Source organism: Anas acuta, chromosome 5 (assembly GCF_963932015.1).
Source record: "Anas acuta chromosome 5, bAnaAcu1.1, whole genome shotgun sequence".
Taxonomy (NCBI): domain Eukaryota; kingdom Metazoa; phylum Chordata; class Aves; order Anseriformes; family Anatidae; genus Anas; species Anas acuta.
Genome location: NC_088983.1, coordinates 36,667,843 through 36,694,368, shown reverse-complemented (window position 1 = coordinate 36,694,368; position 26,526 = coordinate 36,667,843). Strand labels below are relative to the sequence as shown.

General features: G+C 45.2%; 1 protein-coding gene across 3 annotated transcripts in view; it reads left to right on the top strand.

The window, feature by feature from the left end:
* Nucleotides 1–26,526, top strand: part of SMOC1 (SPARC related modular calcium binding 1) — a 141,898-nt gene that overhangs the window by 11,484 nt on the left and 103,888 nt on the right. Inside the window, exon 1 of one of the 3 annotated variants that reach the window (XM_068684145.1) lies at nt 5,903–6,210. The exons of 1 other annotated variant lie outside the window; for it this stretch is intronic. In XM_068684145.1, coding sequence (XP_068540246.1) covers nt 6,085–6,210 — 126 coding nt within the window. In that variant the 5' untranslated portion in view covers nt 5,903–6,084. Of the gene's footprint in view, nt 1–5,902; nt 6,211–25,127; nt 25,281–26,526 lie in introns of those variants that run through there. One more of the 3 variants, XM_068684149.1, reaches the window with a different exon arrangement.

Here is a 26,526-nt window from a genome sequence, read left to right as displayed (position 1 = left end):
ACCCTAATTTTCAATAATAATGTGTCCTTACAATGGGATGGATGGCACTACTAGATGGTACCCAAACGAGTGCTTTTCTCACAGCAAGGTTCCTTCAGCAGCAGCACTGGAGAGAAGAATAAGGATCCAGAGCCCTCTGACAGTTTTGCTGTCTGTCAGGGGCATGGGAATACCTGCCTAGTACCTGCCACTTGCATTACACAACGTTCATGTGAGGCTCTTATAGTTCTTGATACTTGCTCAAGAGGGAGAAATAAGGCAGAGACATTTTTTGACTGTCTCCATGTCCTTTCGGTGAGCCAGCAGTCAAGGTGAAAACAAACCCAGGCACCCCAGCATCATCTCTGGACTCTGGAAAGCACCACCTCCTTTACTGAGCTGCTTCTTGCCTATGTTCATATGGGAAGCTCTGTCTCTCTCTTATCTGTGTGCTGAGGGTAGGGGATTTCAGGAAAATATGCTCTGGTATAGATTCCCATTGCTTTCTGTATGGATCTCCCACGGTCTCCGTCTGCCCTTCCGTCCTCATTCCTTGCCCCCATTTTCGAGGCAGCAATGCTGGAGCCTATCCTCTTGACGAAGCTGCTGCACTTTAATTTTCAACAGGCCCCTGTTGCTCTTGCACCTTGTGTGTGGTCTTTGAACGTTATGTGGCTCGGCAGCTGGGAATAGTGAGTGGGTGGGCAATTTAAAACAGAAAAGACTCTGTATCAGCGCAGGGCTGAGGTTTGAACTCTGCTCAGCTTTGGATACGTGTAGCCGGTTCTCAGGGCTGTGATTTAAGTGCAGTTTTGCTGGTGTCAGTGTGAAGCCTAAATCAGTGCTAAGAAACTGGTAGGGAAGAAAAAACAAACTTTGCCTGTCTGATAATGAGCGTTACTCTTGGCATGGCTCAAAAATTGTAGGATCAAGGCATATTGTTTGTATCCTGCTGTTTTGTCACCCTTTTGTCCCCAGCTCGGAAGACAGAGGGTGGCTATCATGATGCCAAAGATTCTTTGCTAAAATATGTTTCTGAGCTTCCTTCATGCTGTTTAAGACACCAGTCTGATTTTGAGCTTACTGAGGATAAGGACTGTTGATGGAGGAAGATAGATGAGGGGGGTGTAAACCTGTGACACAAAATACCTGAATCCAAAGATCTGAGTATCCCTCCAATAAGAAAAGGTGAATGTGCTCAAGTGACAAAATAAACAAATAAATACATCCCATGTCATTGTTGAGTTCACAAGGCCTGATCCTCATCTGCCTTGTCCTCCTTTTTGCTGTTGTCTATGTCAGTGGAAGATCACCTGAAGTAGAGGTCAGACAAAAGACCCTGCATTCCTTGTGCCCTATACTTCTTCTGCCCATTCAGTGGTGAGCCCACTCCTCTGGGCAGATGGTTCACACGTACAGGAGGTTCACCACCTGCTCTCCTTGGCAATTGCAGCCTAGAGTACCCAGTCCTCAAAATTTCAGTGCAGAGGTATTTCTTTCCCCACCCACTTTCCATCTATCCCACCCAGGTAGACAGGATGAGCAGAAAGAATCCTTGCCTTGATAAGATTGATAAACGAGGTTGGAACGGAGCTCCTCTCTTCTGGAGTCCATATGGAGTCCAACCCAACTTCAATCTCATAGCTGACTCAAAAGCGAAAAAAAAAAAAAAAGAAAAAAAAGAAAAAAAATTGGCAGGTTCCTAAGCACTTTTAAAGATTCTAAAGGTTAAAGATATGGTCGATTGGCATTCTTTTTAGAGCCTGAAGTGATATTATATTTACTTGACAAAATTCAAAGAATGCACAATGAACGTGCCACATAAATATCCATCATTCACCAACACTACACTGGCCTCATTCTAATTCTTAACATTATAACCTAGAATTTGCAAAACCCAAGTAAAATGGTAAAAAAGAGTATCCTTGTTTTTCAAGGAGTTGGCGGATTACATACTAACACCAGCCAGGTCATTGTGGGAGTTCCTCCCTTAAAAACAGATATGTGCTTCAGCACCATGAAAAATAATATGGAAGCTCAAATGGGCTTTACTGCATCTTGCACTTTACTGCATTCTTTTTTATGTTTATTTTTTCATAATAACACTGGTGTGTGGCCAGCAGCCTGTTCCTGTGGTGGAATAACAAAGGGGTGTGATGGTATTGTAGCACGATCAGATGGACAGGTACTAGTAGGAGGTGAGTTTGGCGGTGATGGGGAATGACCAGAACTACTGAAAATTTGTTGGCAAACCAGAGAAGTGCAGCTACGACCTGCACAAGTACACTTTCTAGAGCAAAGTCCTGCACAAAATATCTATATAAAGTATAATAAATAATGCGGTGGACTCCAGATGGGTTTAATGGGAAAAGACTTGCTATCTTGTCATATTTTTAACAAAACTTTTTGGTCAAGTATTGGTGAGCATTCTGCCAAGAGCTTCAAGGATGAAAAGCCCAATAGGACACTTACAGGGTTTCTGTTGCATTCAGGCATACAGGTAATTAGCTTTCATAAGAAATTGAGCCTCCTTTTTGCTGACATAATCCAGCAAGTCCACCCCAAGACATGCTAAGAGCAATGTGTCTCTACATCTTTAAAGAGAGTGAATGCTTTGCCCACGGCAGCAACTGTGCTGACAGTGGGATGGCACCATGACGTTGCCGTGTGCTGTGACTTGAGTCCTGAGGTGTGACTTGAGTCCTTCCAAATCCAGGGACTTTTGATTTCCAGCCTTATTTGACCTAAGGGACAAATTCACTCTTCCCCACTATCCCCATATTCAACCCGTGTCTGGGAAGCTGGGGAAATGATGTTCTGCTTCAGTTTGGGGTGACTGTACAGACTCTTCTTCTGTGGCTGGTATTTCAATCTGCATAGGGTCATCAGTGTGCTCAAGTGTGGTTCTTCAGTCTTAATTCTGGGCTGCCCTGAACTCACTTTTGGATGGAGATTTGGAGGTGTCAGCCTAGTAGAAAAGGCTCTATTTCCTTTTTCTAAGAAGGAACTAAATCTAGGCCTGCTGCAGGAGTGATTGTAACACCCACTGACTTAAGAAAGAACCACAAGCATTAATTTGGTCTCTAAAAGCAATCAGCTCATATTTGGAGGCAGTGAATTATTCTTTATTGCAAATGTGAGTAGCAGTTGCTGCTAAACTTGTAGGAGCTAAACTTCTCTGGTGGAAGCAGCGGCAGGCAGATCCCGTGACGGTTCTGTTGTGGATGCCAATACCGTTCAAAACAGGACAGCAATCTCCTGAAACTTGTCCGAGGACAAGACAAGTAGCAGCAAAGGCAAATAATCACAGCAATCAAACGGTTCTCCCTGAACACTTGTCAAGACCACCAATACATACGCCCTGTGCCATGGATTTGCGGCAGTGCACGTGCTATGCGTGCACCATGGCAACAAGATATTAATCATCAACACCTATAGGCACATGTTGGGGGAAGTCTCCGGAGGTGCAAGCTGTAGGCTGTATCCACTGCACACAACAAGCCCCGACGATACTAGCTTCAGTGCTACCTCCAGCAGCATTGCATAGCTGAATTCATTACTGCTGAGCTTACATCTCACTCGGAAGCATCCAAATGCTGGGCCTGGCATATGAATGCCCGGACATGAAGAACAGCTTCGCTTCTAGTTCTGTGCCCCTCGCTCTTTGTAGTTTTCGGTTAATCACCCTGGGCAAGTTCTTTGCTGGTGAGACACCGTCGACTGAAGTGGCACTGTGCCAGTGCAGCGTTTGGCACTGCAGCCTCCGAGGGATGGCAGGGATTTACAGAAGAGCTCAAGGGAGAAGGCGAGGCACCAGTTCCTCTGGCGCTCGGACACTAGCCTCCTCTTGGCTCATCACCATCTCGGCAGTGCCACTGGTGCCCAAGACAGGCACATCCTCCTTGCCAGGAATCTGGAGAAAATTAATGGAAAATGCAGGGGCACAAAATTTTGTTTGGGCAGTTTGCTTAATGAGACTTTTCTTTAAACACAGCACACCCGTAAAGTGCACCTATACCAAAGGTAGCACCCGCTTAGCTGAAGAGTTAGGTGTGAATTTTCAGCAGCGAATGTGATTCACCACTGAACACAGAGAATTATTCTCTCTGCTGGTGTCTCTACCATGTAACTGAATGTCCTCCTGGATGGTTTTTGGGCTCAGCACAGCTGAGTGAGATTTAATGGTTGTGTGGCCAGCCTGTGGAGTCTCCTCTGGCCCAGTTATCACACTAATGCCATTACTTTCCGCAAAGAAAATAGATGTCCTTACAGAGAAACAGCTGGCCATGGAAATATTGTTCCAGGGTGGAGTGGTACACGCTTGTGGTTATAAACAGCTTTGGCCATAAAGTAGTCAAAGCGTTCAGCTACTGGGGATTTCTGACCCTCTCTGGGACTTCTACTTGGTGTTAAGATGCTGCTGGTGTCACGGTCACGTAGGCATTGAAGTGTAGGCTTCCAGCATGTATACTCTCTATTAGGGAACAGGAAAAACATATTTATATATATATATATATATATATATATATATATGTATATTTCATGGAGGTAATGAGCATTTATTTAGCAGAGAGGTCCTGGTATCCATGAGTTTATCTGTGGAAAATATACCAAAGGGATACAGCCACACTTTAAGTGCAAATGTTAAAGAACACATGAAGGCATCACACGAAGCAGATCAGATGCAAAAAACTCCCCCTGAAATTGGAGAGGGGATTGTAGGCAAGTGAAAAATGGTTATCCGGACTGGAATTTCATCAAGACTTAACTCCAAGGTGATGTGGTACTTCAGCGGTCGGATCCCCACCTCAACAAAAGTGAGCTAGATTCTGCCTCTCTTTCTGCAGGTGCCAGGTGTGCACTGGTATAACTTGTCCAACCTCAGCAGAGGCGATCCTGATGTACACAAGGACACTCATGTACAGATTTTCCAGCTCTCCCTCCCCGCCTCCCCTCAAGGTCTGTGCTCGTATCATGCGGAATGGCAGCAGTTCAGGTGTAGATCAGAGAGACTTTGAAATGGAAAATCAGAGGATACCGCAGGCCATGCTGAAGACGAGCTGGCAAAGTTTAGGACCGGGATAGCAGAGAGTGGTGAGGGTTAGGGCTAAGGCACATCAGTAGGCTTGCATGGGGTGCTGGGTTTGGAGCTTTAGAGGGATCTGCAAGCCAAGAATAATGAATACTGGCAGAGCTCCGTGTGAGTAACAAACGGCTCATACTGCCGAGGCTAATGACAAAATGTTACATACTGGCATTTTAAAATAAATACTTAAAAAAAAAAGAGAGAGAGAAGAAGAAAAGAAAGATGAAAGCAACCGCTATAGCTAAACACCCTGCTTTGCTCTGATAAGATGCCAGAACTGTATGACTTCTGCTGTGTAACAAGGTTCTCCATGTGGGCGTAGCGGCCCCTCCCCATACCTAGCGGATACACTCTAGGGAATTTTTACAAGTGTGAATATTGGCTCTCGCAAGGCCATTGAGCGCAGGAAGCCAAATACATGTATGCTGTGTGCAGAAGCTGCCTGTCGCGTGTTTTTCTGCACGAGCACGAGAAACGTCCCCCCGAAGGGACACAATATGTGTTGTGTGTGTAGTGACGATGTGCAGGGTCTCAGCCCCGCCACCAAACTCATCCAAACGAGGGTCCCTGAGGCAGGTGGGCAGGGGCTCGGCACCGCTCTGCCCCCACAGCCCGGGGGCTCCGGGCGGCCTCCCGGTCCCACACAAAGGGCTGGGCGACCCGCGGCGGGGGAGCCTCCCGGGGCCCTGCCTCCCCTCAGCTGTCACCACAGGGCTCGGGGCCGCCAACCTGCGGCGGCCGCCTCACAGCGGGGCGGGACGGGGTAGGGCGGGGGGGGGGGGGGGGCTCCGCCGCCTCCCCGCCATTGGCCCCGGTCGCTTGGCGGCTGCGCTGCCATGGGTGCGCGGCGCGGGGCGTGCGGGCCGGCCCCGCCCCGCCCGGCCGCGGCTTTATAACGGGCATCCCCATGGCCGAGGCGGGGAACCTGCCGCCGAGGGACGGGCGCAGCCGCCCGCCTGCCTGCCCAGCCCGTCCCGCTGCTGCTGCCGCCGCCGCCTCTCCGCCGAGCCGAGGGGACGATGCCGTCGCTGCTGCTGCTGCCCGCGGCATGGCGCAGCGCCGGGGCTCGCCCGCTGCTGCTGGCGCTGCTGCTGCTGCCGGCGCATCTGCCCCAGGGCGGCGGGCACCGAGCCGCGGGGCCCCGGGTAAGTGAGCCCCGCTCCCCGCCGGGGCAGGGGGCAGGGCTCGGGGGGGCTCCGCGCTCCTCCTGCTCCGCTCGCTCCGTGCCCGGCGGGGGGTGAGCGGGTGCTTTTGGGGCATGACGGTGCCTGATGGGTGCTTGGGGCCGCTTCGCGAAGTGTCCCGGTGCTGCGGGACAGGGTCCCGGGTAAATGGGGGAGCTCCGGCGTGTTGGGGGGCTGACCCTGCGCCGCCTCGCCCCATCGGGCTGGATGCTGTGAAGCCTGGCGCTTTATGAACTGCCACCGCGGTTAGGCGAGATGAGGAGCCTTCAGAACCCCAACAATGCGATAAGGGGCTGGGGTGCAGTGGTTTAGCTTTTTAACGCAGCTGCTGTTCGACCACGCTGGCAATTAGTCGCTGCTCAGAGCTGTGGCTGCGCTGGTGTCCCTGTGTGCAGCCGCACCGCGCAGCCTCTCTTACGGCCAGATGTGTAACAGCAGCTGTTGGAAAGCGGCAACTGAGATCTAGTGTGTGCCATAAATCCTTGGGGACCCGTTCTGCAGGATGGGGAACCGTAAGGGTGCTTATGCATCCATCTGTATGACCTTACGCAGAGCCTAAACCTCAAAGTTGGAGTGGTGCCGTATTGAGAGGAGCTTTGAGGTGACAACTAAGCATCTAGCTAGGTGACAAGGGCCCCAAATAAGCACCGGTATCTAAATGCTTTAATGAGGAGCAGTTGAAACAAAGAACAAAATGAAAAGTCCTGTTGGCAGTGCATAATTGCACAGTGACCCTGTCTGTCAAACAGTTTCCATATAGGCCACTTCAATACGCTGTACTTTACAAGGCAGTTTAATTGCTCCCTGTGTTGTGTCATCTTTGGAATGGGAACTGCTTCAGGAGAGTGGAAACGCAAATACAAGGGGCTACTGCTTTACTGACTGCTTGAAATCAGTGAACCAACTTTGGTATTGTCCCCGTCATAGCTGAGGAGAACGTCAGCTGAATTGAGCACCGATGTCTACAGCTCTGTACAAGGATCTGCCTTGATGTTTTAATGTACAAGCTTTTTAGTGGGAGGCCGTGGACTTCCAGGATGTTTCACAGGTGAAGCCTCTCTTCTCACCCACCAAGTGTCTTGCCTGTGTGCACGGAAAGATGGAGAATTTGGCCTACTTGTTGATAACCCCCAAGCTTCATCTCTGGTAGTGATTAGGCACTGTCAGTAAGGCTGTTACTAGTGTAAAGATGCCATACCCTAGAGTCCTTTGCACGCAAGGAAATTCTTAATTATTCCTTGTTTTCTTTATGATGCCTACAAAGTTACATCACTGTTTCTCATATAGACTAGTGATCAAGACTATTTTCCCTTCAGGAACCCTCCCTGACCTGTGAGGTCAGTGCGGTAGTTCTGGGGACTAATCCTGTAGGCATTCAGTTGCTAGGTGTGATGCTTACCCTTCTCTTCTGTATGGTAAGCACTAGAACTACAATGTGTGCAAGTTTCAATGCTTTTAAAGGCAAACAGCAGTTTTGATCCAGCCCTTCTCTATGAGTTTAAATGAGCAGCAGTAATGCTTGAAACAAGTTCTTGATCTTTCTCTTTTGCATTTCCCTCTTACTGCAGCAGTGTTGCTGCTAACCTAGGCAGCCAGCAGCGTCACTGAATGCATAAGCACAGAATTATGGCTTCCTGCTGCTTGCAGAAAATGATGAACGTGGTAGCACAGAGAATGGTAGATCTGTATTTCTTGTGCCAATGCAGGATCAAACTTTCAGATGAAGTAAGATAATTGTGTGGATACCAAGGTAAATTACAAGAGCAGGTGATATCCACTGGACTGCTGAGGTACTCCTAACTCTCAAATGTTGTACAAAGCTTGATGTTTCTTCCTGCAGTGAAACTGTGAGCAGTGACACGAAGCATTTGGGCTTATCAGTGTCCTGTGGGCAACATCTGGCTTTTGTATGTCTGCTGTGCCCACTGACAGTTAATAACTGTTCCAAGTAAAACTACACAGTAAGTCTAATATCTTGGGTGTCCTGCAAATAACTTGAAAGTCCAGGGCTATTATGATTTTTCTTCCTCACTTGACAGACTTGAAGAAATTGTCTGCTCTGTTATGGGATTGCTTGATCATTTGTACTCTTGTAGGTCTGAAGAGCATGGTGCAAGTGATCAGCTGACCACATTTGGAAAATGCCTGTCTGAAGAATGTTCCCATGTGGAAAAAGATAATCAGGCTTGACTTTCTATTCTTATTCCCTTCCTTCATGCCTCTTTCTCTCTGCTGGCATGAAATCTGGAATTGTGTGACAAGACAAGTCTTGCCATTTCTTCTCCTTGACCCCACAGCTTGACTTGCAAAGATGGGGAGCTTGACTGGGCTGGCTCTTGCATCTCCTACTGTGTGATGAATTTCAGCAGTGCTCTCTCATGGCAGATTAAATAGATTGTGCCACTAAGCCCTGTTTTCCTCCATCTGGACATTGAATTGTCTTCTATCTTTCTGACCTAGAAAGAATTGTCTTCTATCTTTCTGACCTAGAAAGATAGAAGACAATATCTTTCCATACAGAAAGACAGAGCTATGTTTCCTTGCTTTTTGTGGCCAATTCCTGACCATCATGAATGTGCTCCATTTGTGGTAGAACCATTAGTGGCTGAAATAAAAAATAAAATACTAGAACAGGAAAACAGTGGGTGCTTGCAGAAGCATAGCATGGCTGCAGCAATCCAAAGCTGTCCTAGGAACAGCCTTGAATTTATGGTAGACTGGGGATCTGTACCCCCAGTGACTGAACAGGACTAAGAAATGGGAAGTGAGGGCACTCACTAAATTTTCATCCTCGTTTTGTGCATGGAAATATGCCATATTCCTCCTTGAAAGGAATGCTGGTTGGAGGTAGGGGGAAAGCTTCAAGTTTAGTGCTGCTGTAAAGGGAAGGTAATAGGCAGTAGAACAGTGAAGAAGGTTCCAACAGGTTCCAAAGCATTAACTGGAATGCCACAGAACAATGCAAACTCCCTGCTGCAGCTGGTTACCAGTTAAAACCCCACATGAGGACCTCAGCAAAAAGTGCTGAAAAGGCTCTTGCAGCATTGCCATTCCCTCTGGAGGAGTAAGCAGCATGGCAGCTTATGCTGAGGAGCCTGTATTGTGTTGTCTTCTCACTGCAGCACCACTGGTAAGACTCTGCAGAGCAGGTATCTTTAGGCATGCTCTACTAAACCTAGGGAGAAACCAGAGAAGGACATACAAAAAAAAATACAAAGCAAAGGGCTATATATAAAGAAGATCTAAAACAAAAGAGAAGCAAAATGGATTTTCAATAACTGAATTTTGGTGCTCGGTTTGAGCTTACATCATTGCATTGCAAGGGTCAAACTATTACTTAACAGCTGAAGCATTTTAATGTTTCAGATGTCCTTACTGTTGGAGGGATTTCCATTTTAATGAAGGAATAAGTGCCTAGAGAAGCGTCCCCTAGCAGGACAGATTTGTTGTCTATGATGCATAGCTTTTGGTATAGATACTGTTTTGGTTGGGTGGCAGTTGTTCCTGCCTAAGTAGAAACTGTAACTATGTGTGGAGCTATAGTAATGATTTTTCTTCCTGTCCTTGTTTGTCCTTGGGTCTTTAATGTTAAATAGCTGAATTCCTTGCAAACTACCAAAGAAGCTGATCTGACGTGCTTTTCCATAAATTATGCAGCTGTGTTGAGGAACAGGATTCATTCTTGTGTGAAGTATTAAAAATTACATTACAATATGTTACTATTAGAACAGTGAGTCCTGTTCTAACCAAGAAAGCACTGTAGGATACAGCTTGTTCCGTGTAGTCTTAGTGTGTTTTAACTGCTTGAGCTTCAGAATTGGCTTCAAGAATATTTCACTCATGTTAATTACCTCTGCTCCTAATGAAAGATTTCTGGCCAGCAAGAGACGTGGTACAGAGAAAGAAACTGCTTGTGTACTTCTGCTGGCGCTGGTAGCAAGCTCTAGCTCTGGAACATCTGCAATGATAACCTCTTGGACAAGTTTTCAAGTTTCTAACGCTAGTCATGTGCTAAGGTAATCTTCACAACCATCAGCGCAGAGCAGATGCTTTCTTGGCTGCTTTTATTTCTAGATGGCCTGAAGCAATTGGTAAGATGACTGTAAACTTCATTTCAGTGGTACAGTAGTGCTGTAATATTAATACTGATGTTTAAATATCTTAGATGTTCTTATCCTGCCATCTAAAACTAATTGCGACATCACTTTGTCAGAAAAAAACAACAAACAAACAAAAACCCATTTGTCTCCTACTTGGCTGCTGAATCCCCAGTTCTTCTGAGACTCATGTATCTGACGATACAGTTGTTATAGAGTAAACTTTATGCTGACATTAAAGGCTGAACACTGAGGCAGTACAGGTGAAACTGAAGCTAATCCCTCAAGTCTGAGGGCTGCTGCACTGGCTGTAGGACTTAGCTGCCAGTGTGAAAACAGGAGGGCTTCCCCTTGGGAGCCTCACTGATGGCTTCCACATGGTCTCTGGTGACACAGTGTTCAGGGGCTGAGCAGTACAGCAGAGCCTGCCCCAAGTTTAATGTGCACTGCTGATAGCTCGCTGCTCTGTTCTCAAGTGAAGTTCAGGCAGAGAAGCAAAAGGTGTAACTTACACCTTGAGCTGTGAAGCTTGCTTTCTTGTTAGACTACATCTTTACTGTCACTGAACTGGTAGGATTTAAGTCCTCTGTGCTTGTTTGTGAGAAGCTTTTCCATTCACTAGGTTAGTGCCCAAATGCTACAAGGCTGCCATTGCTGTAAGTGAATCACGCTTTCTGGGTAACGTGTGGCGTTGGTGTGAAATGTTTCTCTGCACAGAGAAATCACTGGGATCTGGGATGACAGCGTATGGAACTGTCTCCCTCTTCTGACAGGCTCACTCACACTAGCAGTTGGTGTTTGAGGTCAGTAGCTCGCATGTGAAGCCTTCTGCAAGCTGTGGCTTTCGCTGCCAGTGTGTTCTGGCACTGAGACCCTTCTGGTGGTGGCTGGGTGAGAATCGGCTCTACCTCCTATTAGGGACGCCTCATACCTGTAGGAGAGAAACTGAAGGAAGGCATAGCTAGTCCCACCTGAATACAGCTTCCACTCGAGCAGTGGAAATAACCATCTGCTGTACAAAGGAGTCCTTTTTGTGTGGCCTTGTGTGGGCTATGGGCAGCTCTTCAGTCTGAGAGCAGTCAGCCCAAGTCAGCTCCCTCAGGACCAGACCTTGCCTTGAAATTGGGCTTGTGACTCCTGTCAGGGATTGCCCTTTCCTTAGCACAGTAGGCTCCTGACGCAGCTTAGATCCCTCAGTAACACTGTAGATGGTGTTGGTTATATTCATGAGCGTTTGAGAAGCACGGGCAAGCACGGCCCTAAGAGGTAAGGAGGGGTAAGATGGAGGAAACCAGCTTTGGTGTGTGAAGCGATTTGCTGTAGTCTGCATGAGCCTTCCAGGTTAGCCTTAGTGTTGGTCTGCACCTGACTGGGTGTTGTGAAGACCAAGATTGCCAGGGGCAGCCAAGAGACATGGGCCTCAGCCTGATGTCCCCCCTGGTACCTCCTCAGAGGCAGTGGTGCTTCTGTCTCCAGAGCACGGGGTATTGAAGCCTCCATAAGCCCGGAGCTCTTTGCACTGTCAGTCTCTTCCCTGGTGGTCTCCCATCTGTAGCCTGCTTGGGAGGACGTGCTTGTCTGCTGGGTTTGTGTGTTTTTGCCTCCCACTGGCTCATGGCTGAGCCAGCTGCTTTTGAGAGCCCACTGACAGGTGTTCTCACCTGGAGCGGCACGTAGCTGTGCACTGGGGAAGTGAGGGTAGGTGTGAAATGAGGGCAAACTTGGACCTTGAGGGGAAGCACCTGTGGCTAGAGATAGGGAAATACTAGTTACTGAAGGAACAGAGGCTATGCCATTAAAGGTTGGCTTGCGTGTTTGTCAAGTAGAGTCTGGCAGCAAAGCCTAGCCAAGCAACCCACCAGTGCTGCTGGCAGACTCTTCCACGCAGGTGGAGGAAGCTGTGGAGGAAGCCATGCAGGAACTGGTAAGTGTAGGCAGATAATTTGCTCTGCCATGGGTGTCCTGACTGAGTGATCACCTGGGCTGCAGCTGGAGTTCTATGGAGCAGCTACGGCCTCTGGATGAAATACATGGATGAATGTGAGCAGGGCAGTACTTACATGGGTAAGTGCAACAGAGTACTGCACTGCTCATTAGTACAAACCAAGGCCACATGCCATTCTTCTGTAAATTGGGTTGCCTTGCCCCCAAACATCTTGACTTCAGCTAGGGAGAAAGAAGCAGTCTGTTGGCATCCATTAGTCTTTCTGTGTGTACGTTAGACTGAGCCCATTGAGACTGGCTGAGTAGGCTACATGGCAGCATATTAGCTCTAAAGTTAAAATTTGATTTGCTTCTGGAGGAGGATTGGCCTGACATAAGTTTTCCCTGTTCAGAGACTCATGGCAGTGAGTATCACTTCCCATTACGTTTCACGGGGGAAGAAGCCTGCTGTTCTGCAACACGAGGCATTTGATTAAAGCTGGGAGTGGAGGGGTGTTAAAACGAAAAGAGTGAGTTTGGAAGTATCACAGGAAGTGGAAGGCACAAAGGAATAAGGAAGATGGGGAAGTAGGACAGATGAAATAGCTTGCTTTCCTGAGGTTTTTCTTGGCCACTGGTCCAGTTAATGACAGTTGGAATCCTATCCAGAGGGAAGTGCTGGTCCTCAGATGGGGAGGAGAGCTTCCAAACACTTAGTGGGCAGATTTGGTTTCAGAGTTTCTCTTGGCTACCAGTCCCCAGTTAGCATTAGCTGGGTCACAGACTAGAAGGAATGTGGAAAATGTTATCCATCCTTGTTCTCTTCCATGTTCCATGACTGAGATCAATCACTGAAATTGCTCGAGGAAGCCATGCTCTGTCTTTTCATGGGAAGTCCACCAGCCAAGCTGCTACATTTGTGCTTGTTATGAGGCATGGGGTAGTGCATGCTGTAAATTTCTGTGGAGTTCAGCATACTTGGTTAAAAACTGTTTTTCTTCAGTTAAATATGAGATCTTATCCTTAAGTTTTAACTGTAGTGCTGTAGGGTTTGACACTCCAGCAACTTTAAACCATCCAACACAATCTTAACATAAAGGTAACTGTCATATGTTCTACAGCAGCCATAAAAACTGCGAGCACTCACATCTGTTCCTTGACCTACAGAAGCACAGTGTGGCTGGTGTGGAGGGGGAGTGAAGCAGGAATCAAGTAGATAAGAAAACATATTCAGGTGAAAACACCTGGTAAGGTTAGTGGTATCGTTTTAATGTACAACAGGGACATATGCCCAGAGAAGACATTCAGATGTACACTATCTCTAGATCTTGCTTCTCTGTTTACTAGACACAGATACTAGTCACAAGCAGATAGGTTGATAATCTTTTGTTGCAGCATAGACTCCCTTGAATAGCATGAAGATTAAAGAGCCTACTCTAGTTGGTACATCAAGCCATTTCCCTTCCCATGTCTTTGAAGCAGATTTACATTGTAGTCCACACATAAGCTTAAACAAATACTTGGTGGAATGAGGTGCAAGTCGAGAACTAAAAAGCCAGAAGCTCCTGGGTGTGTGACTTCCAAGTGGAAGATATTACATGAATTGGTGTTTGTGGATACTGACCAGGTAAAATGGGGTTCTGTGTGTGCCAAGTAGCTACTTCTGATTTGAGTATAGTTACCATACAGGATGGTAACTCATGGGATTTTGCTTGGAGTTTTGCCTCTGGCTTACTTCTCTCCTCTTAAGAGTGAGTGGGCAAGTGTTGCAATAGTTGATGAGCTATGCACAAAAGTAGCTTTTTAAAATTATGTTTGTCTAGATTGCCAGCAGATAATCTGCTCCAAACTTTTAATGGAAGGGCAGATTTTAATGTGTGCATTTCTCACACTTACTGGAAATAAAATACATCTAAAGTAGAACTCCATAAAAGACTGATAAACAAAATGAGCAGAGCTGTAGTGATAGGTAAACTCATTCTCAGGAAGTATGGGGGACGCACATCAGCCAAAGTTTGTTTTGAATTCTCATCTTCAGGGACTTCCAGAGAACTAAGCGTTCTCTCCACAGTGAACTCAGAGTGCTTTGTTATACTATGTGGTGGTGGCTTTTTTTTTTTTTTTTTAAATGATCGAGCTTTTACACTGAGGCAGACCAGTTGGTTCCAAAGCAATCTAGGTGTTGCTGGCTGTGGCAGCTGAAGACTTTGGTTTTCCATAGCTGCCAGGTTTTGTCCTTTCTTTGGTTCCCTTGAAGCAACCAGTATGTTGGCAGGAGAAAAAGTATTCTGCTGGACTTGACCTGTCACTTTCTTAAAACTTGCAAAGTTGTTGAAATCTAACTGTAGGAACTCTCTTGAACTTTACAGTTCTATCAGTCTATAATCTACCAGTCGTGCACACCCTGAAAGTCAGGATTATTTTAAAGGTGTGTGATGGAGCATCAAATAATTAAATGTTTTTGCCATTATGTCCTTAGTACGGGTGCCTTTTGAGGGTGAAGAGGATGGGAGTTGGAAGCAATGGGTGTAAACTGTTGCTGCTTTTGTCTTTGTCTCATTGAGAGCTAAGGACAATCTCTATTTCAGGATTTTTAATGTGAAACATGAATACCTGAAGGAGTTCCAAACAAGCTGGAATGGGAACAGAAAGAAGTTGCGTATTTCTTAACCAAGATGCTACCTGAAGCGTTTTGGCATTAGTATTGGAACTGAAGCTAGCTGTTGCTCATCAGCATACTGCAGTGAACAGTTTGGAGGTTTCTAGGCTGGATGTAAAAGCAACCATAGGACAAAGCTACACACAATAGCCATTAAAGATGTTACAGACCATAGCAGATGAGTTAAGGGGCTCTTTTCCTAGGAGGATGAAGCTATCCTGCTGTGATTCTTGCATGAAAGTAAATAGGAAAAAATATCAGTCCCAACTTCCAAATTGAGTTTTGCTTGTAGAGCTAACTTCCGGAAAAGCTCAGCATGTTTTCTAGAAAACCATTTTTTTGGTGCTGAAATTGGAACTGAGTGGGAAGAAAACAATCTGATACTCTTGACACAGTAAATTTCCATGTGCATTCTTAAAACCTGCCCTTCAATATCTCTGGAATTGACCCAGCTGTTTAAGAAATGCATTTTGATTTGAAAAATTTGAGATCCTGATCTAGCTTGAATAGTTGGTGAGTGTCACAAGTAAACTATTTTTTCTTAGTTTCCTGTTGGAACTCTAAGAATTTACCTAAATGGCTCCAAAAATTGCTTCAAGTTCTGCTGGCATGAAAGCAAACTAAAAACAACAACAACAAAAAAAGCATACACAATTGCTTCACATAACCCAGGGACTTCCCCCAGGAGCCCCAGAATAGATGGGAAGAGTTCAGCAGGAAAATCCCATGCAGTTTAAAAGAGAAGGATTTGATTTTGCTTGAAACTTGAAAAACCACAAACACTTGTGCTGTCAAGTGAATGACAGTCCTAAATAGAAATTATTTTTCAGCTGTCAGCAGTTCTTTGCTATGGGAAGAGAACACTGAGTTTCAAAGGAGTATCTTTTTCCCTATGTTAAAGAAAAGGTAGGTATTGTATCAGAGTAACTCTTCCTGCAAAACTTCATACCTTCTTGGGTGTCCCATGCAACTGTCTGGAGCTTATTACTGCTTTTCATGGTCAGAAGTCCACATCTGACTTCAACTGGGGACTCTTGATCGTAACTACTTCCAAGTCAGTCAGCTCACTGGTAGTGTCACCTCTTAAGAACAGCTACTTACACAAGCTTTCTGACTAGCTTTTTCCTCATCTTTTGACAAACTCACTTCCACACCCTCCAAGATGCATACTCTGTGTGCCTCTGTTCAGGCATGGCAAAGAGAAGAGCAGGAGGACAGTTCAGAACTTAGTAGTTCTTGTTGAGCCCTGTCTGGAGCTGCCCTTCTGGCAAAGGTGAGTCCAACTTCAGGAAATGACGCTTTTCTTCAGAAATCACTGAGGCGAGTACACCGAGTAAAACTGCACCTACCTTTTCCACCTGACGTGCTTCCCTTTGTTTTGTTCAACTTTGATAAACACTTCTTAGGTGTAAAGATTTAAACAACTTTTCAGTGCAATGGTGAAATTCAGCATGTCAGAGCAAAAGCTAAAGGTGACTTTCCCTTCTTCCCGCATCTTCACCTTTCATGAAACTGTGGGGAATCCAAGCCCTTACTCAGGAGGTGCCAGAAGACTGCTATTAGACATGATGAGGTCACTTCAGATTAAGAGGACAAAAATAGGGTGTTATCTTTGGCTTGACTCTTTGGTTAGTATTTATTAGAAAGCAAACCTAGGGATTACCACAAACAAACTAAGCCAAGCACTTGAGCTCTTACTAGATGGCAGACTGATGTTCATGCATATCCATGTATTTCCTAAGGCAAACAATTAGGATCAAGTGAGAAAAGATAATCTTGTTAAATCTCATGCCAGTGTTCAGATGGATAGAACCATACTTATCTAAAATCACCGCAGTGTGACTTGCTAGTGAAACAAAAGCTGCTAGCGGATGCTGATGTAAAAATACAAGACACTCTTGGCATCTCATGTGTTGTAAAGTGATTGACACCAGTGCTATGCACAGCTGGAAAGCATCTGAATGAAGTAACAATAGATTCAACAGTAACATACTAATTGAAGACTGTATTTACAAATGCTGACACTGAAACTTGCTCATTAATGCCCTGTACTAAATGGCATACAGGATTTAATGGCTCCAAATAGAGGAAACCCCTCAAAATAGCCGGGAGATAGGGTTTTAGGACTTATTTCTTTCTCAGAGTAGTGAAAACTTTCTTTCTCATGCACCTCCTCTGTCCTTATTTTTTGCTAGCTGCCCTTACTTTGTCTAGCTGCTGTCTGGCTTCTTGTTACACTTGAGTATGTGGCTTGGAGCTTCAGATCACTGAAGTGAAGGCAAGGTATCAGGAAGCTTCTGACTAATTCTGGAAGGAATGTGCCTGTTTTATTTCTCTTCGGGGAGGAAGATGATGGTACCCGATCTCATCTTGTTCTCTGTTTGAGAGCTAAAATGTACAGCTGGCCCTAGAGAATCTTTCTATGTGTGTTATAGGGTAACATCTTAAATCTAGTGGTCTATGCAGAGGTTGCTAAGCCTGAACTCTGTCAGTCGGACATGCTGCTTTCAGACAGTGAGCACTCTAGAAAGATTCCCTGTAAGTGCAATTCTCCCTTTGGGACAAGTCTTGGTAGAAATCGAGGAATATTATAAAGCTTACCCACTTAAAAACTCAAATGGCAGTGACTCCATAAACATTACAGGCTTCTAAAGAGTCAGTTGTAAAGCGCCGAATGAATAATCGGCAACTGTCTGTCTTAGTTGAAGCTTGGAATCTGCTCTGGTAATAGCAATATAAGCTTTTTTAGGCTAGAAAAGAAAAAACAGAAGGCCGATGCTTCATCAGTTTGAAAGGTCAACAGTTCCCCTGAAAATCAGAACCTATGACTTGCTATCAGTCAATACGACAAGATTAAACTTAAATGTAATTAATTGCTTGATTCACTTCTCCACTCCCTCACTTGGTTGGGTTATTCACTTATGCCAAGAAGAACTTCTGTAGGTTTCAAACTATACCTGTGTATCTTAGCTCACCTCAGCACTAGTCACCTCTAACAAGCAAGATGGTATTAAGTTATGCACAGGGCTGTTCTTAGCTAAAGGGTGAGGATGGTGCATAGAATCTGCAGAGTGGAAAAGTTTCTGCGCTTCTCCTTGCTGGTGTGGTGGGTTAACCTTGGCCAGCTGCTCCCCCAAGCTGTTCCCTCACTGCCCCTCAACAGGGCAGGGGGAGAAAAAGATGAAAATACTCAGGGGTTGTGATAAAGACAGGAACATCACTTAATCAGTTACAATCAGATCACAGTCGAAGCTAGACATTGGCTTTTTGTCCTTCCCTTCTGGAAGGCAGCACAGAGTTAGTTGTGAGGAAGTACTATTGCTGGACATGGTACTGAATAATACTGAAAAGCAACATGTCAGAAAAGGGAATGCCAGATTCCTGACAACTCCTGACAAATTTCAACCTGGGCAGCTTAAAAGGGGCTCTATATAACTTCTCTGATGTTCTGCATCCTTGCGTGTGGACAAGCCCCTGTTCCTTCCCTGATGGAAGTGTGTTTGGCCCTTACCAGCAGAAAGCCTAGCTAGGTACGTCACTGCTATCCAGTGAGGCAGAAGATCATGACAAAACTTTGCTCATAAATTAAACCTGGTCTGATATTTTTCTCTTAAGAGCTCAAGTTGCAGGTGCTGAAACTTGCCATGCAATAGTGCTAGTGCTCTGTGCTTGGTGGTGGGAAGGACTCCGGAATACTTCAACAGAATGCAGCTTCAGAGAAGAGCTACTGCTCAAATGCCTAGGTTGTTTGATGAAATGTCCTGTATGTCAGAGACCAAAACTTCACTTCTCTTGATGCTTTCTAGTTGTTTCAGGCTAAAGCCTTTTTGTTAATTATTTTTTAGATTATATCTTTTGCTGGGGCAACAAGAAATTAGTAAGTTGCAGGCAGTCTCCAAATAGAATAGGAATAAACCTTTAAAAATAAACCTTTAAAAAAAACTTTTAAAAATTTCTAGAATTTACTAACTCTTCTAACATCTTAATCTGAAGGCTTATGCCTTCATCAAATCATCTCTTAAAGCCTAATGAAGGGTATTCCACTGCAGTAATTCACAAGCACTTACTGACCTTACACTTTAAAGCAGCAATAAAATTTTACTTCCCTTCTTGCATTGCTGGCTGCCATTTGGCAGGATCCAGTGGAAAGTACAAGCTTTGAGTTTAAAAAAAAAAAAAAAAAAAAAAGGCAACTTAAGAAAAAAAATGTTCTATTACAGCTGTAGAAGTACCACTGCTTGAGCTAAGACTGGCCATTGAGGACAACTGGCAAGCAGCTTAGCTGAGTACTCCTGGTACTGAAAACAGGAGGTTGTTACAGCTTTTTCAACCTATAAACCATCATTTACGCTGTATCCATACTGTTGGTTTGGGTCGCCATGTATATGCTCCTAGTACTCCTGATGTCTTTTTAGATAATAAACCACAACCCATGAAGGATTAAAATGGTTTGATATTTCAGAGGAATCCTTACATACTGACACTGGATCATGCATGCAACTTTTTATATACAAGGGGATAAAATTGTTTCTTTAGATGCTTACCTTCTAACATGTCTCAAACATCTTGTATAGGAGTGATTGTACTTGGTCATCTCCTTAGCAAAAACAGAGCTTGTGTGCACTCACCTACTATGAGTTGTGATCTCTGAGGAGCAAATGTTAACATCTACCAAAAAATAAAATTAAAAAAAATAAAAATAAAATAAATAAACAAAACCCACTACCCACGCCATAGACTCCTGCTCTACCCTGATCTATACTAGGAGTTGCAATGTTCTGGTATGGTGTTCAAGCCAAGTGTAAGAGTGGTCTTACGTGTGTGTGAAACGTGTGAGAGGTAACTTTCCTTCCAGGAGGAGCAAGACTAACTCTTTCTCTTGCCCTTTGTAAGATAGGGTAGGCTAAGGCCTACAAGTGTGCTGGGTAGGCAGGACTCATTCCCGATTGAATAAGGTGCGTGCCTCAAAGCAATAGTAGGTTTGTACCTTGTGAATGTGAAAATTAGGCAGGCCAGCTCAATGTGAGAGTAGTTAAGGGTGTCTGGGCTGAAGTTCTGCTGAAGGCCAATCTTTCTGCTTTTAATATAGGAGTACTTTGCTTGTATCCTCTACTGGAAGAGCTTTCCCAGCGTAGGTATAACTGAACACTGGAATTACTTGCTTTAAACACCTGATAAAAGGGAAAACGCTACATCTCTTCAAAAGAGATTTTGGCTACCTTGTACGTCTCAGCCTTGGCATTACAACTAATTTTGTCTTGTTGCTTGTTAAGCAGCTTTTCCCTTCATGTCTGGTGTAGTGGTGGGGGTTAGATCGAACTTGTGAACACGTTTTTTTGGACTCCACAAGGGTGCCAACCTTTGCAAACAACTGCAGAAGACGTGCCCCTGAGCTCTCCAGGGCACTGCCTAGATTTCACGGAGCTGGGTGGACTACCTAGAAGTACTCTTATCTAGCGTACTTCATCACGTTGTGCTCCCACTTACCACACTGTGGGGTCAAGATACACACCCCGGAATAATGGGGTTGTTAATGTGGTTGTTATCATTGGTTACGATGGTGTTGGGTGCTGCTCTGGGCCAGCTGGTTTCACACTGGATGTAGCACATGGGGAGGTGACGTGGCTCCTTACAACCTGGCGGAGTTATCTGCAGTGCACTGGAAATTGAATTTTCAAGGTGTTTTGGTGGATGGGCTTGGCTCTACATATAACCCAAAAAGAGCCTCTGTCTGAATAGGGGAAGGAAACTGAGCCCTCAGGTATGTGTGATGGATTAGATCTAGCCTAGTTAGGGCACCCTTATTAATTTGGGCTTTTAACATCTACATTCCCTTTGCTTTCAAGTCCCATGGCCAACCTGTGCAAGGTTCTTGTCAGCTGCTTTTTATTCTCTGTTGTCAAATACGTAAGTACTTGCTTGAAATAGAACAGCGAGATGGTTCGGCGGAGCGCAGGGCTTCTCTGCTCATCTGCTGCTTGTTATTTCTGAGCGCAGGAGTGTCAGTCGGCCTTCAGTTCTCCTTGTTTAGGTCTGCGGCATGCGAAAGTGAAAATCTGTCATGGGTGTATGTAAACACACTGCGTTAAAGCATTCGCCCTGCAACTGTGAACGAGGCACTTGATGAGAATGAGGAAAGTAGGTCTGGAACATGTAGCAGTGCTAACTTAGTCTAGAAGGGAAAACGATAGCGTTGCTGTCTGCAGATGGGGAGGAGAATGCTCAGAAATCCTGTCAGCTTTCCAAATTACCAGAAAATTGAACTGGGATGGGAAAGACTTGACCAGTGTACACAGTGGTGTGCAGGGGTGAGAAGATACGTGTTGATCTGGTTTCTGTCCTTCTGTGAAATCACTGATGTACGCTAAAGGTGCAAATCTTGCATTAAGGTGGCTGTGCAGCAGTAGACAAGGGCTTTGAGTAGGGAAAGGCAGCATCAAAGTCTCTGACATCCCTAAGAAGTGCAGTGCAAGGCCTGTCTCTTGCACTGAACCCTATCTTCAGAGCAAATGTCAATGCCCTCTAGTGGCTTCAGCCGTGCAAGAAGCAGCAGGCTGGTTACCTAGAGCACCAACCTCCCGTGCTGTGGGGCTGCAGGAGGTAGCAGGAGGTATGCGTCCTGGTGAAACAGCTATGCTGCAGCTGGGTGAAGAGGAGCAATGGGAAAAATCCAGGAAATACTTCCAAACACGAATTATTTAAATGTTGCAGAATACCAGGCATTCCAGAAGTGAGATCAGGGGTACTTTTGCCTTTTTAGGCTGGGAATAAACCTTCTCTGGGGAGCTCACTGGTGAAGAGCTTCAGTATTCCCTTCTGTAGGAGCCTGGGTTTTAGGAAAATCGGACACTGTGAGACTCAAATGGGGAGTTAGCCAAGACAGACTTCCAGAATTACATGGTGCAGAACTGCATTGGCAATATGAGGTAAAACCTGATGGTTTGGGGTATGCCCAGTGTTTTATCTGCAGTGCAACAGCAGTGGTAGGCCGTTTGGGCTTTGGGTTGTCTATTGGTAAATCAGCCATGGCAATGCTGTCCTAAGAGTTAGGTTAATCTCCTAAAGTAACTGCTCAGCTCTGAATGCCAGTGCCTGTGTGCTGCCTAAAGCTGTTCCTTGTACTGTTGAGGAGTAAAACCTGGGGTGTTCAATATTTCTGTGGCTATAGAAGGTAAAAAGGTGTTCGGCAGAATAATTGGCTGTCTGAACTTGCTTACTACCAAAAGGAAAAACTGCCTTAAGGAGCTTTGAAGATCAAAACTTCTCACAAGACTCTTGCCTTTAAATCTGATCTTTAAATTTACTGTGGCTTCTAATAATCTTGTAGTAGTTCAACTTTAATTCAGTATGTTGTTGGGGAAAGGTAATTAGATGCTTTAATTCCACTTGAATAGTCTGCCTGACCAATGATGTAATTAAGTGGCCACTTGTGCCAATTGGAGGTACGTACGTTGGTGTGCAACATGCTGATAAGGTGTCCCAAAGATGGCTTTCTTTAGTACTTAATGTAAGGTGCTTTGAACTGGAAATTGAGCAATTACATTTGGAAGCAATTAATAAAAGCAGTGGAAGTAGTTAGTAAATTGTCCTGAATGAACAAAGATTGGGTTATGCATCTGGTGTTTGAAGACAGTCTCAAACATCTACGTGCACTTGTGGGCTGGGGAATCTTTGTTCTGGTAAGCTGCTCAGTTTGTGTTTTAAGTTAGAGAACTCCTAAATAGCTTCAGCATGGTCAAAAATGGGCCCAAAATGCAAGAGGGCTTGTCTTTTCTCTTCAGCTTATGTTCTTTGAAGTGGTGCTCCCCCAGCATGTCAGGACCTTGTCCCAAGAAGTGAAGGATTTCATTTTACTATGCTTGGGATCTTGAGTAAATCTTCAATGAAGTTAGTGGCAGGTTTGGCAAGAACGTTGTTTTAAGGATACCTTGTCCTACACTAATACAGTGGTTGTATAGCTACCAAAATACGTGTCTGATCTTGCCTTTCTCACAGTTCAGTGGTTCCTTTACTTCAGTGGGAACAGGGCAAAGCTGAACGAACTTGGGGTGCTGTCTCTGCAATGGGGCAGTTAAGTCCCCTTGTGCCTGCTGCCACTCTGTATTTCCTGGTACTAAAGTTTCCTTCCCGTGTAATGCTTCTGCACAGGCACAGATAGAACTCTGAGGGGCTCAACAGATATTAACAACTTAATTTTGTACAACGTGGAATTGCCTAAATAAGAAATAAGTTACGCTAGACTCATAAGGCTTCTGCACAAGTCCAGAAACCGAATGTGATTTAGCAGGTGAGGAGATCCTTTGAGGCTCTCAACCATTGTTACAGCAGGTCTGTACTCCAGTGATTAGGTGCTGAATTGGACTCTTCAGCTTCTGTTTTTATCACAGTTACCATGCTTGATTGCAGATGTGTTGCTGAGTTTACCCTGTCAGCCCTGTTTGATACTGACCGTGGACGTTGCAGTGCTGGATGCGGAGGAGCAATGCTGAGATGGTCAAGCAGTTGCTAAGTTGGCACGCAACTTCTGTAGCTGCATTGAGCAGCTGGTTTGGGTGCGTCCATCAACATCTGTAGCTGTTGATCTCCCACAGAAGTGTATGCCTGAAGCCTGATATTTTCAACTCTGGGCTTATCAGAAGCTGAATGCAGTTCTCCGAGAAAGCGAATGATGTTAGCAGCAGTCCCACTTCATCATCATAAGTATAGCAAACTTGATTGTCAACAGCTTGTCCCGCAGATTTGCATGGCAGGAACAGTCCGAAGGGATTATCTGCCAAGCTGTGAGTCTTACTGAGAATTTAATGCCACATTAGACTGGCTGCTTTTCCTGGCTCTTTTCTTGTCTGCCCCTCTTAAATTAAGAATTTGAAGGGGAGGTCTCTGCCTTTCTGCATGTGCAGCCCCACTGCTTGTTTTGGAAAAACCTTTGCTTTGGAAAAGCCTTATGCTTTTCCAGCTCCTAGTTAGGTGGAGGAGTGACTTTCCTTTTACAAAGGAGCTGCCTTGTTTCCAGACTTGCAGCTGAGAGCCATTGTTGGAACAGAAAATAAACCTGTTCTTCATCATCTCTCCCAACACTTCCTATCTTGTAGGCCAGTTAGGTGATAGAAGGGACAGTGCCTGGATGTCCTGTTCTGTGCCACCCTCTCAGAGGGCACAGGGTGCTCCTCTGGGATCCCACGTGGTGCTTGGCGCTGCTGTAGTTGGGTTGGTGCCATGTTTACACTGAGCTTGCCCCAAAGGTGGGGGAAAGGGAGGGGAGGAATGTCAAGTATCTTCAGCTTGCCACAGGATGTGATTAGGTAACATAAGAGGATTTTAAAGTCTTTCAGACAAGGAGTAAACATGTCAAATGTGATGGAAAGCTCCAGAGTGTTATATGGACTATCTAAGTCTCTCTGTCAAACTTGGAGCATCAGGTTAGTGTTGAATTTCTGCTCTGTTTTGACCCCTTTCCTTTGAGGGGAATGTGCCAGCTGTTGTAGAGGGGGAGCAGGCCCTTGCAGGCTAATAAAGAAATAACTTGCCCCTTTGCTACTGAAATTTAACGTCTTAAGGCTTTGGGTAAGAGACTAATGAAGTTATAACTAGGTTTTATACAAAAAACTGTGGCTTGTTACTCCTACAGTTATGTGGGGCTGAGTCTCAAATTCTGCTCAGTTGGCCTTAGAGAACTTGTGTGTATACTAATTTAAAATCCCATGCAAGTCCGCAAGGCCACAGTAAGCGTAGCTGTGTTCACTCAACTCTAGCTTCTGTGCCACCTTTTGCATATTTCTAGCTAATCTTTCCTTGGTAGGTAAAAGGCCTCACACAATGCACAGTGTTGGTCTGTCTTGCCCCTGGAGCAGCACTCACCGGAGCCATCTACAAGAGCAGCGATGGGTTCTTGCTTAACTCTTTGCTCTTGAATGGCATTTGCTGCACTGAGGTTAGAACAGTAATGCAGCTTCATTCACCTCTTTCCATGTTGTTCATCCACCTCCTGTGTTAGGTAGCCAGGCTGCATCAGCAAGTGTTTCTCTGTAGCTAAAAGCATTGCTTATAAGTGAAGCCTGTGCTTCCTTCACAGCTGTAATCGCTCAGAGGTAAGAGGAGAGTGCTCCAGGCACCAGGAGCTAAGGAAATGCTCCCTCTCACCCCAGTGATGCATTATTGTGCCCTTGCCTTGGATGTGCTTTTGGTGAGTAGCTATAAACACAGCCAGAGGCTGGGGGAGAGTAGCTTCCCGTGCATCGAGTGTCTGGAGAATGGTGGTAGCTTGTGCTAGTTTCATCTTCTACTGGCTTGTTCTGTGACCTTGACCATTTCTGAAGCTTTTCACCCAGAGTGGAATAGTGCCTGCCTTACAGGTATGTGGTGGAGCTCTTTTCCTGGTAAATACACTGTAGTCCACAGACAAAAAGAAGTCTTAGAAGTGCAAAACCCTCTGAAGCTGCACATCATGCTTACAGTATATCCCGTTAAACAGCTGTTTGGCAATTTCTAATGCAATTTCCAGTTAATGAAGAATGTTTTCAGGCTAGGCCAAGTGAACAGGTGATGTTTTAAACTGATATTTTTAATAAGTCTTTATTTCATAAGAAGCAGCCAAGTATGTATCCTGCTGCATTTGGTGGGATCCTGGCCATTCTTATCCTTAAACAGGACCCTAAATTATATTGCTCAAATATTGCGCAGCACCTGGGAGAATCCCTGCCTTAAAGTTCAAACAAGAGCGGAAATATCTGGGGTGTCTGCATCATGTTGGCAACGGCGTGGAAGAAAGTCTTCCAGTATCACCCCCGCGTTTCACTGAAACCTAGAATAAGCTACAGGGTCAGGTATGTCCTCACTTGGATTTAAGAGCAGGAACGTGCTCAATAGGAAAAAAAAAATCTAAACAGAAGTTGCCCAGCCCCTCAACACTATGCTCCAGCACCCGGGGCCCTGGTGCAAAGGGTAGGTTTGTTGAGTGACAAGAGATTGCTCATTGCCTGCAGATGCAGCCAGTCCTGAAGACTGAAGAGTGCTGACAGAAGTTATCAAAGAATGCTTGAAATGGCACTTGTCTCTTGCTGTTTTCTGTATTCCTCAGTTATTCTGGGCTGTGTATTTATAAGCATTAAGTGTCTGAAACAGAGCTCGTGCTAATTGCTGTATTGGTTTGTTGCAGAAGCAGATGCTTGCCATGGTAAAGTTCATACGGAGCAGAGGGAGGTAAGAGGTAGGAGTGTGATGCTATCTGTGAGCTGCCTTGGCACTAGATGTGCTGTCCTCCCTGCTTCTAAAATATCTCAGAAGGAAAAAGGCTTATTTTTGGCGTTGTTTCCTCTTTATTGTGAAGTGCAAGGAATGAAATCTTACAGAAGATCATGGACAAGAGACTCAGACTGAAAGACTCGACCAGATTGTTCCTGATAAACCATATTTGGGTTGGCTAGAGATGGGAGTAATTAAAACAGTCTTTTTGATGAGCGTTATTAGAAAAACTCATGCAGTATTAGGAGAGACCTTCACAGTTAAATATTCTGCAACTTTTGTGCTAGACTTTCATTTGATGTTACATGCCTTTTCCATTCTGCTTGTTATCCTTTAAAGCTCTGCCAGTATTGCCCC